The sequence below is a fragment of the Carcharodon carcharias genome, chromosome 14 (genome assembly GCF_017639515.1).
Source record: "Carcharodon carcharias isolate sCarCar2 chromosome 14, sCarCar2.pri, whole genome shotgun sequence".
Taxonomy (NCBI): domain Eukaryota; kingdom Metazoa; phylum Chordata; class Chondrichthyes; order Lamniformes; family Lamnidae; genus Carcharodon; species Carcharodon carcharias.
Window position 1 is genome coordinate 124260759 of NC_054480.1, and position 21593 is coordinate 124282351.

At 49.9% G+C, this 21593-nt stretch overlaps 1 protein-coding gene across 1 annotated transcript in view; it reads left to right on the forward strand.

Annotated features, from left to right (window-relative positions):
- Positions 1–21593, forward strand: part of cpamd8 (C3 and PZP like alpha-2-macroglobulin domain containing 8) — a 92201-nt gene that overhangs the window by 23722 nt on the left and 46886 nt on the right. The window contains exons 12-20 of the mRNA XM_041205535.1: positions 1823–1993; positions 3061–3189; positions 4611–4791; positions 5593–5765; positions 6363–6512; positions 8031–8198; positions 10217–10359; positions 12397–12459; positions 20916–21147. Of these exons, the coding sequence (XP_041061469.1) occupies positions 1823–1993; positions 3061–3189; positions 4611–4791; positions 5593–5765; positions 6363–6512; positions 8031–8198; positions 10217–10359; positions 12397–12459; positions 20916–21147 (1410 nt within the window). The remainder of the gene's footprint in view (positions 1–1822; positions 1994–3060; positions 3190–4610; positions 4792–5592; positions 5766–6362; positions 6513–8030; positions 8199–10216; positions 10360–12396; positions 12460–20915; positions 21148–21593) is intronic.

Here is a 21593-nt window from a genome sequence, read left to right on the forward strand (position 1 = left end):
CCACCAAACTAGCCACCAGGGAGGGCATTAAATTCTACCCATTGTCTTCAGAGGCCATCACAAACTCTGTTGCCTAACCACTGACTCCATCACTCTCCCAGGTAACCTGTGGCTGAACCAGTCTGTGTGCAACTTTATATAATTGTCCTTGAGATGAGCCTCCGATGATATACCGCTTATTTCCACCTCTGTAACATCGCCTGTCTCTGCCCTACCACACTTTTCTACTGCTGAAAACCTCACCCATGACTGTTACCTCTAGACTTCACTATTCTACTACAAACTGGGTGGCCTCCCACATTCTACCCTCCGTAAATTTGACGTCATCCAAAACTCTGCTGCCTGCATTCTAACTTGCATCAAGTTCTGTTCAGTTCCCCTGTTTGCAGATCTGCACTGGCTTCCCAGCCCAAAATATTACAAATAATCCCCTACACGCCCCACCTACTTAAGTCCCCACTACAACGAGGGATTCTATTCATTCATGGGATGTAGTGTTGGAGCCTGAAGTCTGGATGAACTGAGCAGCACTTTTTGGCACACAGGGAGGTTATCCTGGGGCCAGAACACTGATTACACCAGAAGCTCTTGTTGGATGCCAGATCCTGACTGAATATAATGCCACTGACAGCTGCTTATTACTGGCACATACAGTGATTCAGTGTTCAGCACAGAGGCAGAAATGGGATCTTGGAGTCACTGCTCATTACTGAAGACACGAGTTGTCTGACTTTGCTTCATTCATAATGAAGTGAAATTGGAACAAAACTTCTGAAATGAAAAGATTTAACCCATTAACTAACCCTGCAAAAATGATCTTGATTGGTTGCAGGCTTCTTGTGTTGTCAGCTGTCTGTTAACCTTGAGGTCACAATTAAGTCCAACCAAGGATTCGGGTGACACGATTAGGAGACTCTTTAGCCCCTCATTTTCTGGACACTGTGGAATATGAATTCACCCAAACAGCCATTCTTTGCTTCAAGCCACTTGAGTGAGGAGCAACTAGCTATTCAACTGGATGGGGCATCACAGCCAAACCCACTCCTAACCTTCATTGACACTCCCACATGAGCAGGACTCATCTGATAGTGAACAGGAACTTGGAGAGATTCCCTCCCTCTGACGACTCAATAACATGGCTGCAATCAATCACAGTGATGGTGAAAATTCATTAACATTTATACCATATTCAGGTGTCATTCATGGCTGTGGGGCTCTTTGCTAGATCAATCCCAAGCTAATCCCACTGCCTGTGCACTTCCCCATAGCCCTGTATCAATCCCAAGCTAATCCCACTGCCTGTGCACTCCCCATAGCCCTGTATCAATCCCAAGCTAATCCCATTGCCTGTGCACTCCCCATGGCCCTGTATCAATCCCAAACTAATCCCACTGCCCCACTCTCTCACCATAGTCCTGTAACACATGCTGCTTCATATTTTTACAAGAACTCCTTAAAAAGACACTCATTCTCTGACAGCTGCCTGGTACAGGAAGGGGTTAGGATCACTGACAGATGTTTCATCGTTAATTTACTTCATTGTTGTGTTGACCAATCAGTTGGTGATCCGTAGTTTAATTGCACAGTGAACTTAGCCACTTGTTCAATTCAGATTCACATTTGGTCACCTACCCTAATATCTCCTTATGTGACTCAGTGTCACATTCAGTTTGATAACACTCCTGCAGAATGCCTCAGGATATTTCACTCCATTAAAGGCATTATAGGTGTGAGGGTTGTTGACTGTGAGAATCTCTCTTGTGAGTCCTGTTGGCCTTGACTGACCGTTTACTTTGCTCAGATATTTGCTGTGTTTTCCCAGGTGGAGGTGATGTATCCTGATGGAAGTCCCGCAAACGGTATCACCGTGCGCATCAAAGCCGAGCTTACTCCAAAGGACAACGTGTACACGAGTGAGCTGGTGTCGGAGAACAGCAGGGTGGAGTTTGAGATCCCATCCATTCCGACTGCTGCCCAGTACGTCTGGCTGGAGGTGAGGGGAGCTACTGTGTGGGTCAGAGAGGCTGAATGAGAGAGAAGAGCGTGTGAGGCTGCATCCAATCATTCACTCGCACACAAACAGACAGTAACTTGTCTGTTCATTCACACAGACACATGCACGCATACCCGTGCGCACTAAAGCACAGAGGGGATTAGTGATGTTTGTGTAGCGTGCACTTGCAGACAGCGATGAATCTCCGAAGGTGCACTATAACCAGAAGCCAGTGTTCAAAACCGACGATTTTTTTTCCCGACCGCATGGTCTGGTTTCAGGATCTGTCACTGAGGAATGGATTTGTTTGTCCCATCCTGCCAGCTTTTGGCTTGGGCAAAATTTGGCAATCGTGAATAAGGTGGACATGGGTAATTCCAAGCCCATTACCTCTACCGCCAGGAAGGACAAGGACAACATTGAATTTATTCAAGGCTGAGTTGGATAGATTTTTTATAGATAAGAGAGTCGAGGGTTATGGTGGGGGGGTCAGACAGGAAAGTGGAGTTCAGATCACAGATCAACCGTGATCTCATTGAATAGTGGACTGGGTTTGAAGGGCTGAATGGCCTACTCCTGCTCCTAAGTCCTGTGTTTCTAGCAAACCCATGGGAACACCACCACCTCCAAGTTCCCCTCCAAGCTGCTCACCATCCTGGCTTAGAAATATATCGCCATTCCTTCACTGTCGCTGAGTTAAAATCCTGGAACTCCCTCCCTAACAGCACTGTGGGTGTACCTACACCACAGGGACTGCAGCGGTTCAAGAAGGCAGCTCACCACTACATTCTCGAGGGCAATTAGGGATGGGTAATAAATGCTGGTCTAGCCAGTGACGATCATATCCCAAGAATGAATATTATAAATAATGATGGAAGTGCAATTAGTGGAAACTTTTGCCTCCTGGCCAACATCACCCCATTCAACCAATCATGGTGTCACTGAGGGTGGGCATGGGTCTGGGCATTTAAAAATTGTGCCTGTAATGATTCACTGTGCTCATTCAAGCTGCCCACTTTTATTGAGACATATCTAATCCGCATGATAATATTCTTACTCTTCCTCAGACTAAGGTGACAGCTATCAATGGGACACCAGCTGGTGACCAGTATCTCCCCAGTTATCTCTCCATCAGCAGCTGGTATTCACCGAGCAAATGCCATATTCAACTTCAGGGGCCGGACAAAGCCTTCCAGGTGAGGAATTATTTCACACTGAATCTGGATATTCCTTTCTCGATGTCCAATCCCAGGAAACTGAGCACAGCACAGAGTTTCTGCAAATATCAATTAGATCAGAGATGGGCAATGACAGCTGCAGGTTAAAACCTGCAAAAAACCCAGACCCAATTCTAATAATAGAATCTTGCAACACAGGAGACCATTCAGCCCATTAGGCCTGTGCTGGCTCTTTGAAAGATCTATCCAATTCATCCCCCCCCCCCCCACCCCCGGTTCTTTCCCCAAAGTCCTGAAAGTTTCTCCTTTTCAAGCATTTATCCAATTCTCTTTTGAAAGTTCCTATTGAATCTGCTTCCACTGCTCTTTCAGGCAGCGCATTCCAGATCACAACAACTCGCTTTGTGTAAAAGAAAATCTTCCCATCTTCCCCTCCTGATTCTTTTGCTAATCATCTTAAATCTGTGTCCCTCTGGTTACTGACCTCCTGCCACTAGATACAGTTTCTCTTATTTACTTTATCAAAACCCTTCATGATTTTGAACACTTCTATCAAATCTCCCCTTAACCTTCTCTGCTTTAAGGAGAACGATCCCAGCTTCTCCAGCCTCTCCATATTAGCTGGGATTGTTCTCCTTAAAGCAGAGAAGCCACATCCCTGGGAACATCCTAGTAAATCTCCTCCGCACCCTCTCCAAGGCCTTGACATCCTTCCTAAAGTGGGATTCATCAAATTGACCACACTGCTCCAACTGGGGCCTGACCGATGATTTATAAAGGTTGAGCATAACTTCCTTGTCTTTGTAATCTTTTCCTCTATTAATAGACCCAAGGATCCAATATTCTTATTCAACAGCCTTCTCAACTTGCCCTGCCTCCTTCAAACATATGTGTATGTGCACCCTGCAGGTGTCTCTGTTCCTGCAGCTCCTTTAAAACTGTTCCATTTAGTTCAAATTACTTCTCCTAATTCTTCCCACCAAATGTAACACTTCACACTTGAGTCCAATTTCATCTGCCAGACATCTGCCCGTCTCACCAATCCCCAAAGGCTGCTATTCTCTTCATTGCTTACTACGCTTGAGTTTTGTATCATCTACAAACTTTTAAATTATACCATGTCTAGTTTATTAATATATGTCAGTGCCTCAGTACTGATCCTAATTAACATGATGGTCATGAACTTGCCTGTAACCAGACTGTAATCTGGAGTGGGATCCCCAGCTTTGCTCTCTAAGCCCTGTATGCTGAGCCACTAGTGACCCTTATTGCTGTGAGACTGACCAGCGATCCCAGCCCAGACTGGGGCTAGACGCTTGACCCTTCCTGCCCTGTGTGACAATGCCACTCTAGGTGGGATCCTTGGCAATGATCAACTCAGCAGCTTAGGCCACCTCATCTTAAAATAAAACTGGATAAAACTCTTGTCACAATTCCAGGTCGGGGAGGAAGCTCAGATTGCTCTGAAATCCACCTGCTCCTGTGACTTCACATTACACTACGAGCTGGCTTCACGGGGGAACATCGTAAAAACAGGAAGGCAGCCAGCAAGTGTCACTCAGCAACGGAGCAAGAGAGCCACAGTCACCTTCGACAAGGAAAAACAGACTCCACAGAGCTGTGAGTGAAAAGGAGGAAGGTTGGGGAGGGAGAAAGGGACGGATAGATGCCAGAGAAACGGAGAGAAAGAAACGGTATGGCAAAGATAGAGGGGGGTGGAGACCTAAATTGCTTCTATCTGTCTGCATTTATTGCTGTAATGTACTGTACACCCCAGGTTAGATTATTGCACCCTGCATTATGTGGCCTTGTGCTATCAATCTGATTTAGAGAAAACCAGCCCTTCACGGTCAGCCTGGTGAGCTTATCCACCTTTAGCTTCCTCAGGAGAGGAGGATGCTTAGTTCCCATTACATAGCTTGGAAAGGTAGTCGTGTGAGGCAATGACTATCACCTCCCCCCTAATATCGTAGAGGGTGGGGTTGGCAAAGAGAAATTTAAAGGGAGACTTAGTTGAGGTGTTCAAAATCATGAAGGAATTTGGTAGAGTAAAAATAGAGAAGCTATAACCGGAGGGACACAGATTTAAGGTAATTGCTAAAAGAACCAGAGGGGAAATGAGGCAATTTATTTTTCATGCAGCGAGGTGTTGTGATCTGGAATGCGCTGCCCAAGAGGCGAGTCGAAGCAGATTCAATAAGAACTTTCAAAAGAAAATTGGATTAATATTTGAAGAAGAATACTTACAGGGCTATAGGGAAAAAGCAGGGGGAGTGGGACTAATTGGGTAGCTCTTTCAAAGAGCCAGCACAGGTGCAATGGGCTGAATGGCCTTATCCTGTGCTTTATGATTCTGTAATGTTTGATGAACATTCAGAAAGGTGGGAGTTGAATGAGCTGAAACTGCTGCTTTCTCCTCAGATCAGTCCAAATCTTCAGCCAGTGAGGTGGATGTATGCAGCACTTCCTTACATTTTACTGTCACGCATGACATGATCCCTTTATCCCGGTTGCTTGTCTACTACGTGCGGGAGAATGGCGAGGGAATCACCGACAGCATACAAATTCCAGTCCAACCGTCCTATGAGAATAAGGTGGGTGCAGAACAACTACAACAATTACATTTATTTAGCACTTTTATCAGTAACATGGCCCAAGGTGCCTCACAGGAGCTTTATCGAACAAAATTTGTCACCAAGACACACAACGAGATAGGAGGACAGGTGCCCAAAAACTTGGCCAAAGAGGTAGGTTTTAAGGAGAGTTTGGAGGAGAAGCGAGAAGCAGAGTGATTTACGGAGAGAATTCCAGAATTTATGGCTCAGGCAGCTGAAGGCACGGCCACCAATGGTAATTAAAGTGATTAAAAGTGACTAAAATCTGGGATGCTCAAGTGACCAAAATTAGAGGAGTGCAGAGATCTCAGAGGGTTGTGGGGCTGGAGGAGATTTCAGAGATAGGAAGGGAGTGAAACCATGTAGAAAATTGGAAGCAAAGATGAGAATTTTAAAATCGAGGCGTGGCTGGACTGGGAGCCAGTGTTGGTAAATGAGCATAGAGGCTGACGGGTGAACATGACCTGGTGCTAGTTAGGGTAAAAGCAGCTTAAACTAGGAAAGAAAGCCAATTGATCCAGGGGAACACAACAATGTGAAAGATTCACAACTTCTGTTTTTTGGTCAAACGTCCAGGTATCAATTTCACTTTCTACCAACAAGACGATGCCTGGTGACCTCATCAGTGTTGCAGTGAAAGGAGAGGCAAGATCCTGTGTTTGTGTTGCGACTGTGGATAAGAGTGTGTACCTGTTGAAACCAGGCTTCCAGCTCACCACCGAGAAGGTAATCAAACTCCACACTCCTTTTACCAACATATCGAAACCGGTCTCTGGAACATAGCAACAGGAGGAGGCCATTCACTCCCTTGAGCCTGTTCCAGCAACACATTAGATCATGGCTAATGTGAATCTGAACTCCATATGCCCGCCTTGGCCCTGTAACCTTTAATGTCCTTACCCAATAAAAATCTATCAATATAAAAGCAAAATACTGCAGATGTTGGAAATCTGAAACAAAAACAGAAAATGCTGGAAAAACTCAGCAGGTCTGACAGCAACTGTGGAGAGAGAAACAGACTTAATGTCTCGAGTCTGTATGACCCTTCTTCAGAGCTGATCAGAGAAGATGAACAATCTATTGATCTCAGTTTTTAACATTTTCAGTTGCCTCTCCCCACACCCCAGCCTCAGCAGCTTTTTGGGAGAGAGAGTTCCAGATTTCCACTCCCCTTGTGTGAAGAAGTGCTTCCTGATATCACCCTGAATGGCCTGGCTCTTTGTTCTGAGCTTCTCCCATGAGAAAATAAGATCCATAGAGAGAAACCATCAATTATTTTACTCGTCTTAAACCCCCTAGACCAGATAACCCCTTAATCTTCTAAATGCAAGGTAAATTACAAGCCTAGTCTATGTAACCTGTCGTTGTGATTTTAAACCCTTTCAGACCAGGTGGCATTCTGCTGAATCTGCACTGCACCCCTTCCAAGGCCAGTATCTCATCCCTGAGGTATGGAGCCAGAACTGAGCCCCATTACTTCAGATGGGGTCTAATGAGAGCTTTCATCTGCATGTTTGCCACATGTAATCTTCAGCTGTCCAAACTATTTGGGAAAATCTCCAGTAGTGGGAAAAGGATGACATAAGGATTGATGACCCTTTCTCCCCCTGACCAGAGGTGCAGGTCCTCACTGGAGTGAGGGTCACATTAATCACAGTTGCCACACCAGTACCTTCATCAATAGACCATACCCCTTGTATGAAACAGTGATATCTACACATTTTACCATGGGGGTGGGCATCACAGTAGACCCAGTGCTGTCCTTATTTGCACTTTCTAGGGGGACTCATTGATCAGTCTTCAGGAGCAGGAATGCTGGCTGATTTCTTTCCACTTGTTCCCCTTCCCCAGCTCAGACCAATAGACTTGGGATTCTCTGCTCAACTCCCTGACACTTCCTGGGTCAGTCGTCACATTTACTCACTGACTCACTGTGTGTGCGTGCATGAGAGAGAGATGGGCAGCTTGTCTCAACAGCAGCGGTATAACTCCGACCAACAGTGTAAGCATTGATCACAGGAAAACCGCTTGAGGTACAATTACCAATGAGGGGCTTTGGTGACTTGCAGGCAGGGAGACGCTAGGAATATCTAGGGATAGAGATGCCTGGGTCTGTACAGTGCAGAGAGTGTCACTCTTTCCCTGGTCTTCTACATGTCTGACAGTGCCCACTGTTTATGTATCGGGCATCTGAGGGCTCCCCTGCTTTAAGCCTACCTTTAACCCTATCTGATTAATCTCCAGGTATTCCAGGAGTTAGCTGATTATGATGTTTCGGATGCTTTTGGAATTCCAAAGGATGATGGTCATTTCTGGTGGCCAGGGCTATCGTCACGGCGTCGACGGAAGAGAAGATCATCCGTGTTTCCCTGGCACTGGGATATCACCAAGGATGCCCACTTCGCCTTTAGTGTAAGCACCAACTCCCACTTCTCTGGTTCTCCTCTAACAGGCTTTTTATTTCCAATATCCGCCCAAACACGCACTGACTCTCACTGGGGTACGGGTCCCACACACACACACTGACTCTCACTGGGGTACGGGTCCCACACACACTGACTCTCACTGGGGTACGGGTCCCACACACACACACACTGACTCTCACTGGGGTACGGGTCCCACACACACACACTGACTCTCACTGGGGTACGGGTCCCACACACACACACTGACTCTCACTGGGGTACGGGTCCCACACACACACACACTGACTCTCACTGGGGTACGGGTCCCACACACACACACTGACTCTCACTGGGGTACGAGTCCCACACACACACACTGACTCTCACTGGGGTACGGGTCCCACACACACACACACTGACTCTCACTGGGGTACGGGTCCCACACACACACACTGAATCTCACTGGGGTACGGGTCCCACACACACACACTGACTCTCACTGGGGTACGGGTCCCACACACACACTGACTCTCACTGGGGTATGGGTCCCACACACACACACTGACTCTCACTGGGGTACGGGTGCCACACACATACTGACTCTCACTGGGGTACGGGTCCCACACACACACTGACTCTCACTGGGGTACGGGTCCCACACACACTGACTCTCACTGGGGTACGGGTCCCACACACACTGACTCTCACTGGGGTACGGGTCCCACACACACTGACTCTCATTGGGGTACGGGTCCCACACAAACTGACTCTCATTGGGGTACGGGTCCCACACACACACATACTGACTCTCACTGGGGTACGGGTCCCACACACACACATACTGACTCTCACTGGGGTACGGGTCCCACACACACACTGACTCTCACTGGGGTATGGGTCCCACACACACACACTGACTCTCACTGGGGTACAGGTCCCACACACACACACTGATTCTCACTGGGGTACGGGTTCCACACACACACACTGACTCTCACTGGGGTACGGGTTCCACACACACACACTGACTCTCACTGGGGTACAGGTTCCACACACACACACTGACTCTCACTGGGGTATGGGTCCCACACACACTGACTCTCACTGGGGTACGGGTCCCACACACACTGACTCTCACTGGGGTACGGGTCCCACACACACTGACTCTCACTGGGGTACGGGTCCCACACACACTGACTCTCACTGGGGTACGGGTCCCACACACACTGACTCTCACTGGGGTACGGGTCCCACACACACTGACTCTCACTGGGGTACGGGTCCCACACACACACACACTGACTCTCACTGGGGTACGGGTCCCACACACACACACTGACTCTCACTGGGGTATGGGTCCCACACACACTGACTCTCACTGGGGTACATGTTGATTCTTCTTGTGTGTGCCTAGGTAGTAAATCAGTGAGGGGCATGCCAGTTCTTCCTAATTTTATGCTCAACTCAAACATGGACATTTTCCGACCCCAAATAATCAAGAGCCCATTTAATCTGTAGCCATTGAGACTGATTTGGGGTGCCCCACCACCATCACCAATGCGCTCTCACCTGCAATGAGCTATCTCTGGGATCTGACCCAGGTCCCACTGGGCATTGTGCCTCAAAGCCCTCGGTGTGTTGAGTGAGTTCCATTGGTTGGCCGGTTGAATAGTTTCTCATGCTCTAACCATTTCCGCCTGACTAAATTCTTTCTCATTCCAGTTGGACCCTGCTTGTGGACCACTCTCCACTGACCACTCTCCCTGCAGTTTTCAGGGTGGGGCACTGCATTCTTGAACGTACTTCCACGCAATAATGGAGCTGAAGCTGGCGAATATGGGGTGGGTGTGGTGAGGGGGCAGGAGCTTGGAGCACAAAATCTCATTCAGTTCCTATCCCCACCCCCACCCCAAACCCTTGTGTTCTGCGGCATACCCAGTACTCATTCGGAACAATTCTGGGTGGTGGAAGTTATTCTATCCAGTATTCGTTCTCTGATCTGCCTCTGCTTCCTCGGTTACCTAGGAAACGGGCCTGGTGGTTATGACGGATATAGTGAGCCTGAATCACAGACAGAATGGGGGGATGTACACAGACGAGGCAGTGCCTGCTTTCCAGCCCCACACTGGTACCCTTGTAGCAGCCTTGCACCCAAGGATTGTACCCAGGTAAGAGAAACACTGCTTTGCCTTAAGTCTTTGCCTGAATGGACGCTGATGTATTTTACTGACACAGCTGTGAGAGCTCCATTGCGGGTCAGGAAGATAGTCATAGAGTCATAAAGTTATCCAGCACAGAAACAGGCTCTTCCACCCATCATGTCCTTGCCAGCCAAAAAGCACATATCAATTCTAATCTCATTTTCCAGCTCTTGGCCCGTAGCTCTGTGTACTGTGGTGTTTCAAGTGCTCATCTAAATACTTCTTAAATGTTGAGGGTTTCTGCCTCTACCACCCCCTCACAGTGTGTTCCAGATTCCAGCCACCCTCTGGGTGAAAAGATTTTTCCTCAAATCCCCTCTAAATCTCCTGCCCTTACCTTAAATCTATGCCCCCCTGGTTATTGACACCTCCGCTAAGGGGAAAAGTTTCTTCCTATCTACCCTGTCTATGCCCCTCATAATTTTGTATACCTCTATCAGGTCCCCCTTTGGCCTTCTCTGCTCTAAGTAAAATAACCCCAGCCAATCCAGTCTCTCTTCATAGCTGAAACGCTCTAGCCCAGTCAACATCCTGGTGAATCTCCTCTGCATCCTCTCCAGTGCAATCACATCCTTCCTATGTGTGGCGACCAGAACTGCACACAGTGCTCCAGCTGTGGCCTAACCAGCGTTTTATACAGCTCCAACATAACCTCCCTGCTCTTGTATTCTATGCCTCGGCTAATAAAGGGAAGTATTCCATATGCCGCCTTAACCATCTTATCTACTCGTGCTGCTGCCTTCAGGGATCTATGGATATGTACACCAAGGTCCCTCTGATCCTGTGTACTTCCTAGGGTCCTACCATTCATTGATGGTGGGCAGATGGTGCTGAATAAACTTCACGATGGCAGTGTTAGCACTCAGACAACATGACTAACTAGATAGGGTTGGGGGATGTGGACAGTGTATCTACTTGAAAAGGAGAAGTTGCACAGCTTGGGAATTGGAACTAATTGGATAGTTATTTCAAAGAGCGAGCACAGGCACTATTGGATGAGAACGATTCTATGTCTGCTCAGTTATCCAGTCATCTGATAATTGCAGCATTTTCCCCCCACCTCGTTTTAACACCTCACTGAAACACAGCCATTCCAATGATGCGATGCTCCTTCGGTCCTGACCCTCTGATGGTGCGGCGCTTGCCAAACTTTTCCCTGGTGTGACCCTAGAGTGAAAATTTGGGGTTGGTACGAGTGTTGTTGAGTGGGAGTGGTGGGATGATGCAAAAATGAAACAAAACAGCAGCATAGCAACCTTGACTATTTTATTATTAAAGTACACAATAATTTTAAACACATGGAAATCATGTGTTTTTAAATTTAAACTATTTTGTGAAAGTTAGCTTACTCATTGGGCCTAACGAGACACATGCATGTTGTGACACAGAATCTCAAGATCTGGCAGTGTATGTGATGGTGCAGATCTGATTTCTGACGTGACATCCAGGCTTGACCAACACGGAGATTTGATTTGATGCAGACCAGTGTGTGGCTGCGCTCAGGGCAGACACTGAGGCTACCTGTGCGAAGCTTGCTCACTCCCCTCTGCTGCCAGAGAACTGGGAGCCCGGGAGAAAAAAAAATGGGAGCGTAAATCATGGGATCTCCTGAGCTGGTCCTTGGACTTTCTCGATAGAGTCTCTGTTCCACAGCCACCATTACGTCCTTGGAGCTCGCCACCCCAAAATCTTGGTCACAGCCCAAGGTTTGGGAACCCCTGCCTTAGACTGTCAGCCCGGATTTTGTACTGAAGTTCCAGGAGTGGGGTTTGAACCCATTATCCTCTGACCCTGGGGTTTGGAGCAACAAGCTAGGAGAGTTCAGAGTGCCATTGATAAAAGAGAGAGAGATGAAAGAGCTTGTGAAGTTTATGCTCCAGGGGGTGTAGGTGCTGACACTGAAGGTGGATGAGAGAAATTCCACCTCTCGGTTAGATTTTGTCTAGCTGCCATCTCGCTGACATTCTGCTCCTCTCTAATGCTTGGTTTATTTCTCCTGCTCAGAGCCGAGAAGAGGAAAAGAACTTTTTTCCCGGAAACCTGGATTTGGCATTGCTTCAACATCAGGTATGAACACTGAAATCCGTATTCTCAATGGGATGGGAATAGCTTCCCATTCCATCCCCATCAAGTCTGGCAGAAAACAATTCCCCTGAGCCAAATGTAATGGCTAGGAGAGCCTGCTCTTGAGAAATGTATCTCCTCACAGTTTGACTGTAATTAGAACCGGCTTTGATCCTGTTTACACTGGAGGCCGTTCTGGGATCAGCCCAGTGTAGAGGTCAAAGACAGTGGCTGAGATCAGCTAAACAGCAGAGTTTGGGATGGAGGGTGGGAGGGGATTGGAGACCAGGAGACCAGAATCTTCCTATTCTGCACAACTAAATATCTCATCACGATTTACCACACCCCAATTAGAGCAAGGATTACATTGTAAATACACAGGTGGTTTTATGAATCAGTAGGCACGAAATGTAATCACTGTTCCTATCTTTAAACAGTGACTACACTTCAAACATACTCCATTGACTGTAAAGCGCTTCGAAATATCTGGTGGTTGTGAAGGGCGCTATATAAATGCAAGTTTCTTTTTTACTGGGGACCTGTGTAAGGTGTTGCTGTAAGATTAGGAGATGGTATTGCTGTACCTGCTGCAGCAATTTGAAGGATGTAATGAGTCTTTTGTTCTGGGATCTTTTCCAAAGACTGTGTAAATTGTCTAAAAGCCCTGAACACGTTGCTGGAAAATCTCCCAGTGCTTTCAATTGTTGAATATTTTGGCTCGGGGCACAAAAAACCAAGTGCTCCCATGCAGGAATTTAAAATATTATCAGTCTTTGGGCCAAAAGAGAGAAGTTTCTCTACTTCCGAAGGTTTCAAACTCCAATTTATTGCAGGTGCAGCTGCATTGCTATTGGCCTGTGTGTCAGGACATGGGACGTCATGGGCAGCAGTCTGAGCCATAACCAGGTACCATGACAACCAGCACCCAGCGTTCCCTGTAAACTGCATGCAGAAGCCACGCAGCAACCCAGAGTGTTCCCGAAGGTACCTGCAGCTGTACAGGGCCTTGGCAAGACCACATCTGGAGTACTGTGTACAGTTTTGGTCTCCTTATTTAAGAAAGAATATAAATGCGTTAGAAGCAGTCAGAGAAGGTTCACTCAGCTGATACCTGGGATGAAAGGGGTTGTCTTATGAGGGAAAGGTTGAGCAAGCTGGGCCTTTACCCATTGGAGCTTAGAAGAATGAGAGGTGATCTTATTGAAACAAATAAGATCCTGCGGGGAATTTGATAGGGTGGATACCGAGCGGATGTTTCCTCTTGTGGGAGAGACTAGGACTTGGGGACACAGTTTAAAAATAAGGGTATCTCTTTTAAGACTAAGATGATGAGAAAATTTTTTGCTCAGAGAGTTGTTAGTCTGTGGAATTTTCTTCCCCAGAGAGCAGTGGATGCTGGGTCATTGAATATATTCAAGGCACAATTAGACGGATTTTTGATAGACTAGGGAGTCAAGGGTTATGGGGAGCAGACAGGAAAGTGGAACTGAGACTGCAACCAGATCAGCCATGATCTTATTGAATGATGGAGCAGGCTTGAAGGGCCAAATGGCCTACTCCCACTCCTAAGTCCTATGTTCCTGTGTAGGCCAATCCCTTAAGATACCAATGTGTATGGCCACACAAAATAATTTAAAGGTACCACATATTCAAATGAACAGGCTGCACCAAATGGAAAGACTAGAGGAGATGTTGCCAGTGGTCCCTGTGTAAAACAGAACAAAAGGGGGCAGGAGTAGGTCATATGGGCCCACAAGCCTGACAGTCCAAAATTCTTAATCGATCCCAACCTTCAATGCACTCAACAACTGTTCTCTAGGGCAGACAATTCCAAAGATTCACATTCTTATGAATGAAGGAATTTCTCCTTATCACAGTCTGAAATGGTTGCTTCTCCTGCCCTGTTATCCTGAGATTGTCCTGGGCTCTGCAGCCAGGGGAAAGAGCCTCTCAGCATCAACTCTGTCAAAACATCTCCGAATTTTTAAATGTTTTAATGAGATCATCTCTCATTCTGCTAAACTGGAGAATATTGGCCCATTCTACCCACTCTCTCCTCATAGGATAAACCCCTCGTCCCAGGGATCAGTCTAATGAACCTTCAATGCACTACATCTAGAGTAAGTATATCTTTCCTTCAACACTCCTCCAGACGTGGTCTCATCAAAGCTTTGTACATTTGCAGCAAGACTGTCTTACTCTTGTTCTCTAAACCCCTTGAAATAAAGGCTGACATATAATTTGCCTCCTTATTTGCTTGCTGTACCTACAAACAAATATATGAACAGGGAGCAGGAGTAGGCCATTCGGCCCCTTGAGCCAGTTCTGCCATTTAATAAGATCATGGCTGATCTGATAGTAACCTCAAATCTGCAATAACCTATCATCCCCTTTCTTACCAAGAATCTATCCACCTCTGCCTTAAAAATATTCGAAGACTGCTTCCACTGCCTTTTCAGGAGCAGAGTTCCAAAGACTCATGATCCTCTGAGAGAGAGAGTTTTGCCTCATTTCTGTTTTAAATGGGTAACCTTTTTTTCTTAAACAGTGACCCCCTAGTTCTAGATTCTCACACAAGAGGAAACATCCTCTCCATATCCACCCTGTCAAGACCCCTCAGGATCTTAAAGGTTTCAATTAAATCGTCTTTTACTCTTCTAAACTCCAGCGGATACAAGCCTAGTCTGTCCAAACTTTTCTCATAAGACAACCCACCCATTCCAGGTATTAGTCGGGTAAACCTCTGAAATGCTTCCAACGCATTTACATCTTTTCTTAAATAGGGTGACCAATACTGTACATGGTACTCCTGATGTGGTCTCTCTAGCGCTCTGTATAACTGAAGCATAACCTCCCTACTTTTGTATTCGATTCCCCTCACAATAAACTCACTTAACCTATCTATATCTTTTTGTAGCCACCTTATGTGCTCTTCATAACTTACTTTCCTACCTATCTTTGTGTCATCAGCAAACTTAACAACCATCCCATCCATCCCTCCATCCAAATCATTTATATAAATTGTAAGCAGTTGAGGTCCCAGCACTGATCCCTGTGGCACACCTCTCATTACATCTTGCCAACCTGAAAAAGGCCCATTTATTCCTACTCTCTGCTTCCTGTTAGCCGGTCAATCTTCTATCCACGCCAATATGTTACCCCCTAAACCATGAACGTTTATTTTCCATAATAATCTTTGATGTGGCACTTTATCAAATGCCTTCTGGAAATCTAAGTACAGAACATCCACTGGTTCCCCTTTATCCACAGCACGCGTTACTTCCTCAAAGAACTCCAATCAGTTGGCTAAACATGATTTCCTTTGCGCAAAACCATGTTGTTTTTGCCTGATGACCTTGAACTTATCCAACTGCCCTGCTATAGCTTCTTTAATAATAGCTTCTAACATTTTCCCTATGACAGATGTTAGGCGAACAGGCTTGTTGTTTCCTGCTTTCTGTCTCCCTCCCTTTCTGAATAAAGGAGTTACATTTGCTATCTTCCAATCTAGTGGGACCTTCCCCGAATCTAGGGAGTTTTGAAAAGTTAAAACCAATGCGTCAACTATCTCACTAGACACTTCTTTTAAGACTCTAGGATGACGTCCACCACAACCCAGCCACTTGTCAGCCCTCAACTCCAAGAATTTACTCAGTACTGCTACTCTGGTGATTGTAATTTTCCTGAGCTCCTCTCTCCCTTTCACTTCCTGCTTTATAGCTGCTTCTGGGATGTTACTTGTGTCCTCTGTAGTGAAGACTGGTGCAGCCTGTTCAATTCATCTGCCTTTTCCTTGTTTTCCATTATCAATTCTTCAGACTCCCTTTATATAGAACCAAAGCTCACTTTGTTAACTCCTCCCTTTTTAAATATTTATAGAAACTCTTACTATCTGTTTTTATATTTCTGGTTAGCTTTCTCTTGTACTCTAATTTTTCCCTCCTTATTAATCTTTTAGTTATCCTTTGTTGTTCCTTGTATTCTGCCCAGTCTTCTGGCCTTCCACCTATCTTCTTTAAGTCTGATACTATCTTTAAGCTTCCTAGTTAACCACAAATGGTGAGTCATCCCTTGGACTTTTTCTTACTCGTTGGAATGTATCTATTCTGTGTATTCTGAAATATCCCCTTAAATGTTTGCCACTGCATCTCTATTGACCTATTCCTTAACCTAATTTGCCAATTCACTTTAGCCAGCTCTGTTTTCATGCCCTCATAATTGTCCTATTTAAGTTTAAAAACATAGTCTTGGATCCACTCCCCTCTCTGTCTCAAACTGAATGTAAAATTCAATCATATTGTGGTCGCTGCTACCTAGGGGTGCCTGCACTATGAGGTCATTAATTAATCCCATCTCATTGCACAATACCAGGTCTAGTATAGCCTGCTCCCTTGTTGGCTCCAGAATGTGCTGTTCTAAGAAAGTACCTTGGAAGCATTTTATGAACCTGCATATTAACTTTGTGAGTAGCACACTGTTCAGTGCACACAGCCTTCCCTGTGTAACACACTGTTCAGTGCACACGGCCTTCCCTGTGTAACACACTGTTCAGTGCACACGGCCTTCCCTGTGTAACACACTGTTCAGTGCACACGGCCCACCCTGCGTAACACACTGTTCAGTGCACACAGCCTTCCCCGCGTAACACACTTTTCAGTGCACACAGCCTTGCCCGTGTAACACACTGTTTAGTGCACACAGCCCACCCCAGGTAACACACTGTTCAGTGCACACAGCCTTCCCTGTGTAACACACTGTTCAGTGCACACGGCCTTCCCTGTGTAACACACTGTTCAGTGCACACGGCCTTCCCTGTGTAACGCACTGTTCAGTGCACACGGCCTTCCCTGTGTAACGCACTGTTCAGTGCACACGGCCTTCCCCGCGTAACGCACTGTTCAGTGCACACGGCCCACCCCCGCGTAACGCACTGTTCAGTGCACACGGCCTGCCCCGCGTAACGCACTGTTCAGTGCACACGGCCTGCCCCGCGTAACGCACTGTTCAGTGCACACGGCCCACCCCCGCGTAACGCACTGTTCAGTGCACACGGCCTGCCCCGCGTAACGCACTGTTCAGTGCACACGGCCTGCCCCGCGTAACGCACTGTTCAGTGCACACGGCCTGCCCCGCGTAACGCACTGTTCAGTGCACACGGCCTGCCCCGCGTAACGCACTGTTCCGTGCACACGGCCCACCCCCGCGTAACGCACTGTTCCGTGCACACGGCCCACCCCCGCGTAACGCACTGTTCCGTGCACACGGCCCACCCCGCGTAACGCACTGTTCCGTGCACACGGCCCTCCCCGCGTAACGCACTGTTCCGTGCACACGGCCCACCCCCCGCGTAACGCACTGTTCCGTGCACACGGCCCACCCCCCGCGTAACGCACTGTTCCGTGCACACGGCCCACCCCCCGCGTAACGCACTGTTCCGTGCACACGGCCCACCCCCCGCGTAACGCACTGTTCCGTGCACACGGCCCACCCCCCGCGTAACGCACTGTTCCGTGCACACGGCCCACCCCCCGCGTAACGCACTGTTCCGTGCACACGGCCCACCCCCCGCGTAACGCACTGTTCCGTGCACACGGCCCACCCCCCGCGTAACGCACTGTTCCGTGCACACGGCCCACCCCCCGCGTAACGCACTGTTCCGTGCACACGGCCCACCCCCCGCGTAACGCACTGTTCCGTGCACTCGGCCCACCCCCCGCGTAACGCACTGTTCCGTGCACTCGGCCCACCCCCCGCGTAACGCACTGTTCCGTGCACTCGGCCCACCCCCCGCGTAACGCACTGTTCCGTGCACACGGCCCACCCCCCGCGTAACGCACTGTTCCGTGCACTCGGCCCACCCCCCGCGTAACGCACTGTTCCGTGCACACGGCCCACCCCCCGCGTAACGCACTGTTCCGTGCACACGGCCCACCCCCCGCGTAACGCACTGTTCCGTGCACACGGCCCACCCCCCCGCGTAACGCACTGTTCCGTGCACACGGCCCACCCCCCGCGTAACGCACTGTTCCGTGCACACGGCCCACCCCCCGCGTAACGCACTGTTCCGTGCACACGGCCCACCCCCCGCGTAACGCACTGTTCCGTGCACACGGCCCACCCCCCGCGTAACGCACTGTTCCGTGCACACGGCCCACCCCCCGCGTAACGCACTGTTCCGTGCACACGGCCCACCCCCCGCGTAACGCACTGTTCCGTGCACACGGCCCACCCCCCGCGTAACGCACTGTTCCGTGCACACGGCCCACCCCCCGCGTAACGCACTGTTCCGTGCACACGGCCCACCCCCCGCGTAACGCACTGTTCCGTGCACACGGCCCACCCCCCGCGTAACGCACTGTTCCGTGCACACGGCCCACCCCCCGCGTAACGCACTGTTCCGTGCACACGGCCCACCCCCCGCGTAACGCACTGTTCCGTGCACACGGCCCACCCCCCCGCGTAACGCACTGTTCCGTGCACACGGCCCACCCCCCGCGTAACGCACTGTTCCGTGCACACGGCCCACCCCCCGCGTAACGCACTGTTCCGTGCACACGGCCCACCCCCCGCGTAACGCACTGTTCCGTGCACACGGCCCACCCCCCGCGTAACGCACTGTTCCGTGCACACGGCCCACCCCCCGCGTAACGCACTGTTCCGTGCACACGGCCCACCCCCCGCGTAACGCACTGTTCCGTGCACACGGCCCACCCCCCGCGTAACGCACTGTTCCGTGCACACGGCCCACCCCCCGCGTAACGCACTGTTCCGTGCACACGGCCCACCCCCCCGCGTAACGCACTGTTCCGTGCACACGGCCCACCCCCCGCGTAACGCACTGTTCCGTGCACACGGCCCACCCCCCGCGTAACGCACTGTTCCGTGCACACGGCCCACCCCCCGCGTAACGCACTGTTCCGTGCACACGGCCCACCCCCCGCGTAACGCACTGTTCCGTGCACACGGCCCACCCCCCGCGTAACGCACTGTTCCGTGCACACGGCCCACCCCCCGCGTAACGCACTGTTCCGTGCACACGGCCCACCCCCCGCGTAACGCACTGTTCCGTGCACACGGCCCACCCCCCGCGTAACGCACTGTTCCGTGCACACGGCCCACCCCCCGCGTAACGCACTGTTCCGTGCACACGGCCCACCCCCCGCGTAACGCACTGTTCCGTGCACACGGCCCACCCCCCGCGTAACGCACTGTTCCGTGCACACGGCCCACCCCCCGCGTAACGCACTGTTCCGTGCACACGGCCCACCCCCCGCGTAACGCACTGTTCCGTGCACACGGCCCACCCCCCGCGTAACGCACTGTTCCGTGCACACGGCCCACCCCCCGCGTAACGCACTGTTCCGTGCACACGGCCCACCCCCCGCGTAACGCACTGTTCCGTGCACACGGCCCACCCCCCGCGTAACGCACTGTTCCGTGCACACGGCCCACCCCCCCGCGTAACGCACTGTTCCGTGCACACGGCCCACCCCCCGCGTAACGCACTGTTCCGTGCACACGGCCCACCCCCCGCGTAACGCACTGTTCCGTGCACACGGCCCACCCCCCGCGTAACGCACTGTTCCGTGCACACGGCCCACCCCCCGCGTAACGCACTGTTCCGTGCACACGGCCCACCCCCCGCGTAACGCACTGTTCCGTGCACACGGCCCACCCCCCGCGTAACGCACTGTTCCGTGCACACGGCCCACCCCCCGCGTAACGCACTGTTCCGTGCACACGGCCCACCCCCCGCGTAACGCACTGTTCCGTGCACACGGCCCACCCCCCGCGTAACGCACTGTTCCGTGCACACGGCCCACCCCCCGCGTAACGCACTGTTCCGTGCACACGGCCCACCCCCCGCGTAACGCACTGTTCCGTGCACACGGCCCACCCCCCGCGTAACGCACTGTTCCGTGCACACGGCCCACCCCCCGCGTAACGCACTGTTCCGTGCACACGGCCCACCCCCCGCGTAACGCACTGTTCCGTGCACACGGCCCACCCCCCGCGTAACGCACTGTTCCGTGCACACGGCCCACCCCCCGCGTAACGCACTGTTCCGTGCACACGGCCCACCCCCCGCGTAACGCACTGTTCCGTGCACACAGTTATCCCCGTGTAAAGAACTGTCCCATACACTCTGCTCTCCCTGTGTAACACACTGTTCAGTGCACATAGCCTTTCCTGTGTAACGCATTGTTGAGCCTCTGCCTTTACGTTAGCTAATGTGCTCTGTCTGTCACTGAAGGTTTATTTTTCTACATTAAATCAATGACCACACTTCAAAAATACTTCGTTAGCTATAGGTTGTGACAGGTGCAACAGACGTGCAAGTCTTTACTGCGCAATGGGAATCGTTGAGAGGCAGTTTGTAGATCCTGTTACTGAATAGATGATGGGGATTGAGGTTGGTTACTAACCACATATCCCTTTTTTTTCACTTCCATCAACAGTGATTCCACAGGAGAAGCCCGTTTACATGTAGAGGTCCCAGACTCCATCACCACCTGGGTGACCGAGGCAGTCAGTCTATCGCAGGACAGTGGCCTCGGACTCGCTAAATCCACTGAGCTCCGTACATTCAAACCCTTCTTTGTGGATTTCACTCTGCCATATCATGTGATCCGTGGGGAACAAACTAAGATTCCACTGATTGTATACAACTACCTCCCGAGTTGTGCTGAGGTACATGGGGAATCAGTGGTGTATGAGGGGTAGAGATGGAGTCGGAGTGACACTTGGGAAGCCATGGACCCCCAGGGGATTCCGTGTCGGAGAAACTGGGGGTAGTGGGTGTGGGGGGGAGTGACTGGAGGGTAGGAGACAGTTTTATTCCTGCATTCATTGCAGGGGCTGGGATACAAGACTGAGGAAGATGTGCTTTATTGGGGCAGACCCTTTCTGGGCGCTGCACGTCTGGAAAGAGATATTGGCCTTGAAGGGGGTGCAGTGCAGATTCACCAGAATGATACCAGGGCTGAAAGGGCTAAAGTTTGAGAGTTTGCATAGACTAGGCTTGTATTCCCTAGAGTTTAGAAGATTTAAGGGGTGATCTGATTGATGTGTTTAAGATGGTTAAAGGATTTGATAGGACTGATAGAGAGAAACTATTTCTTCTGGTGTGGTGGGGG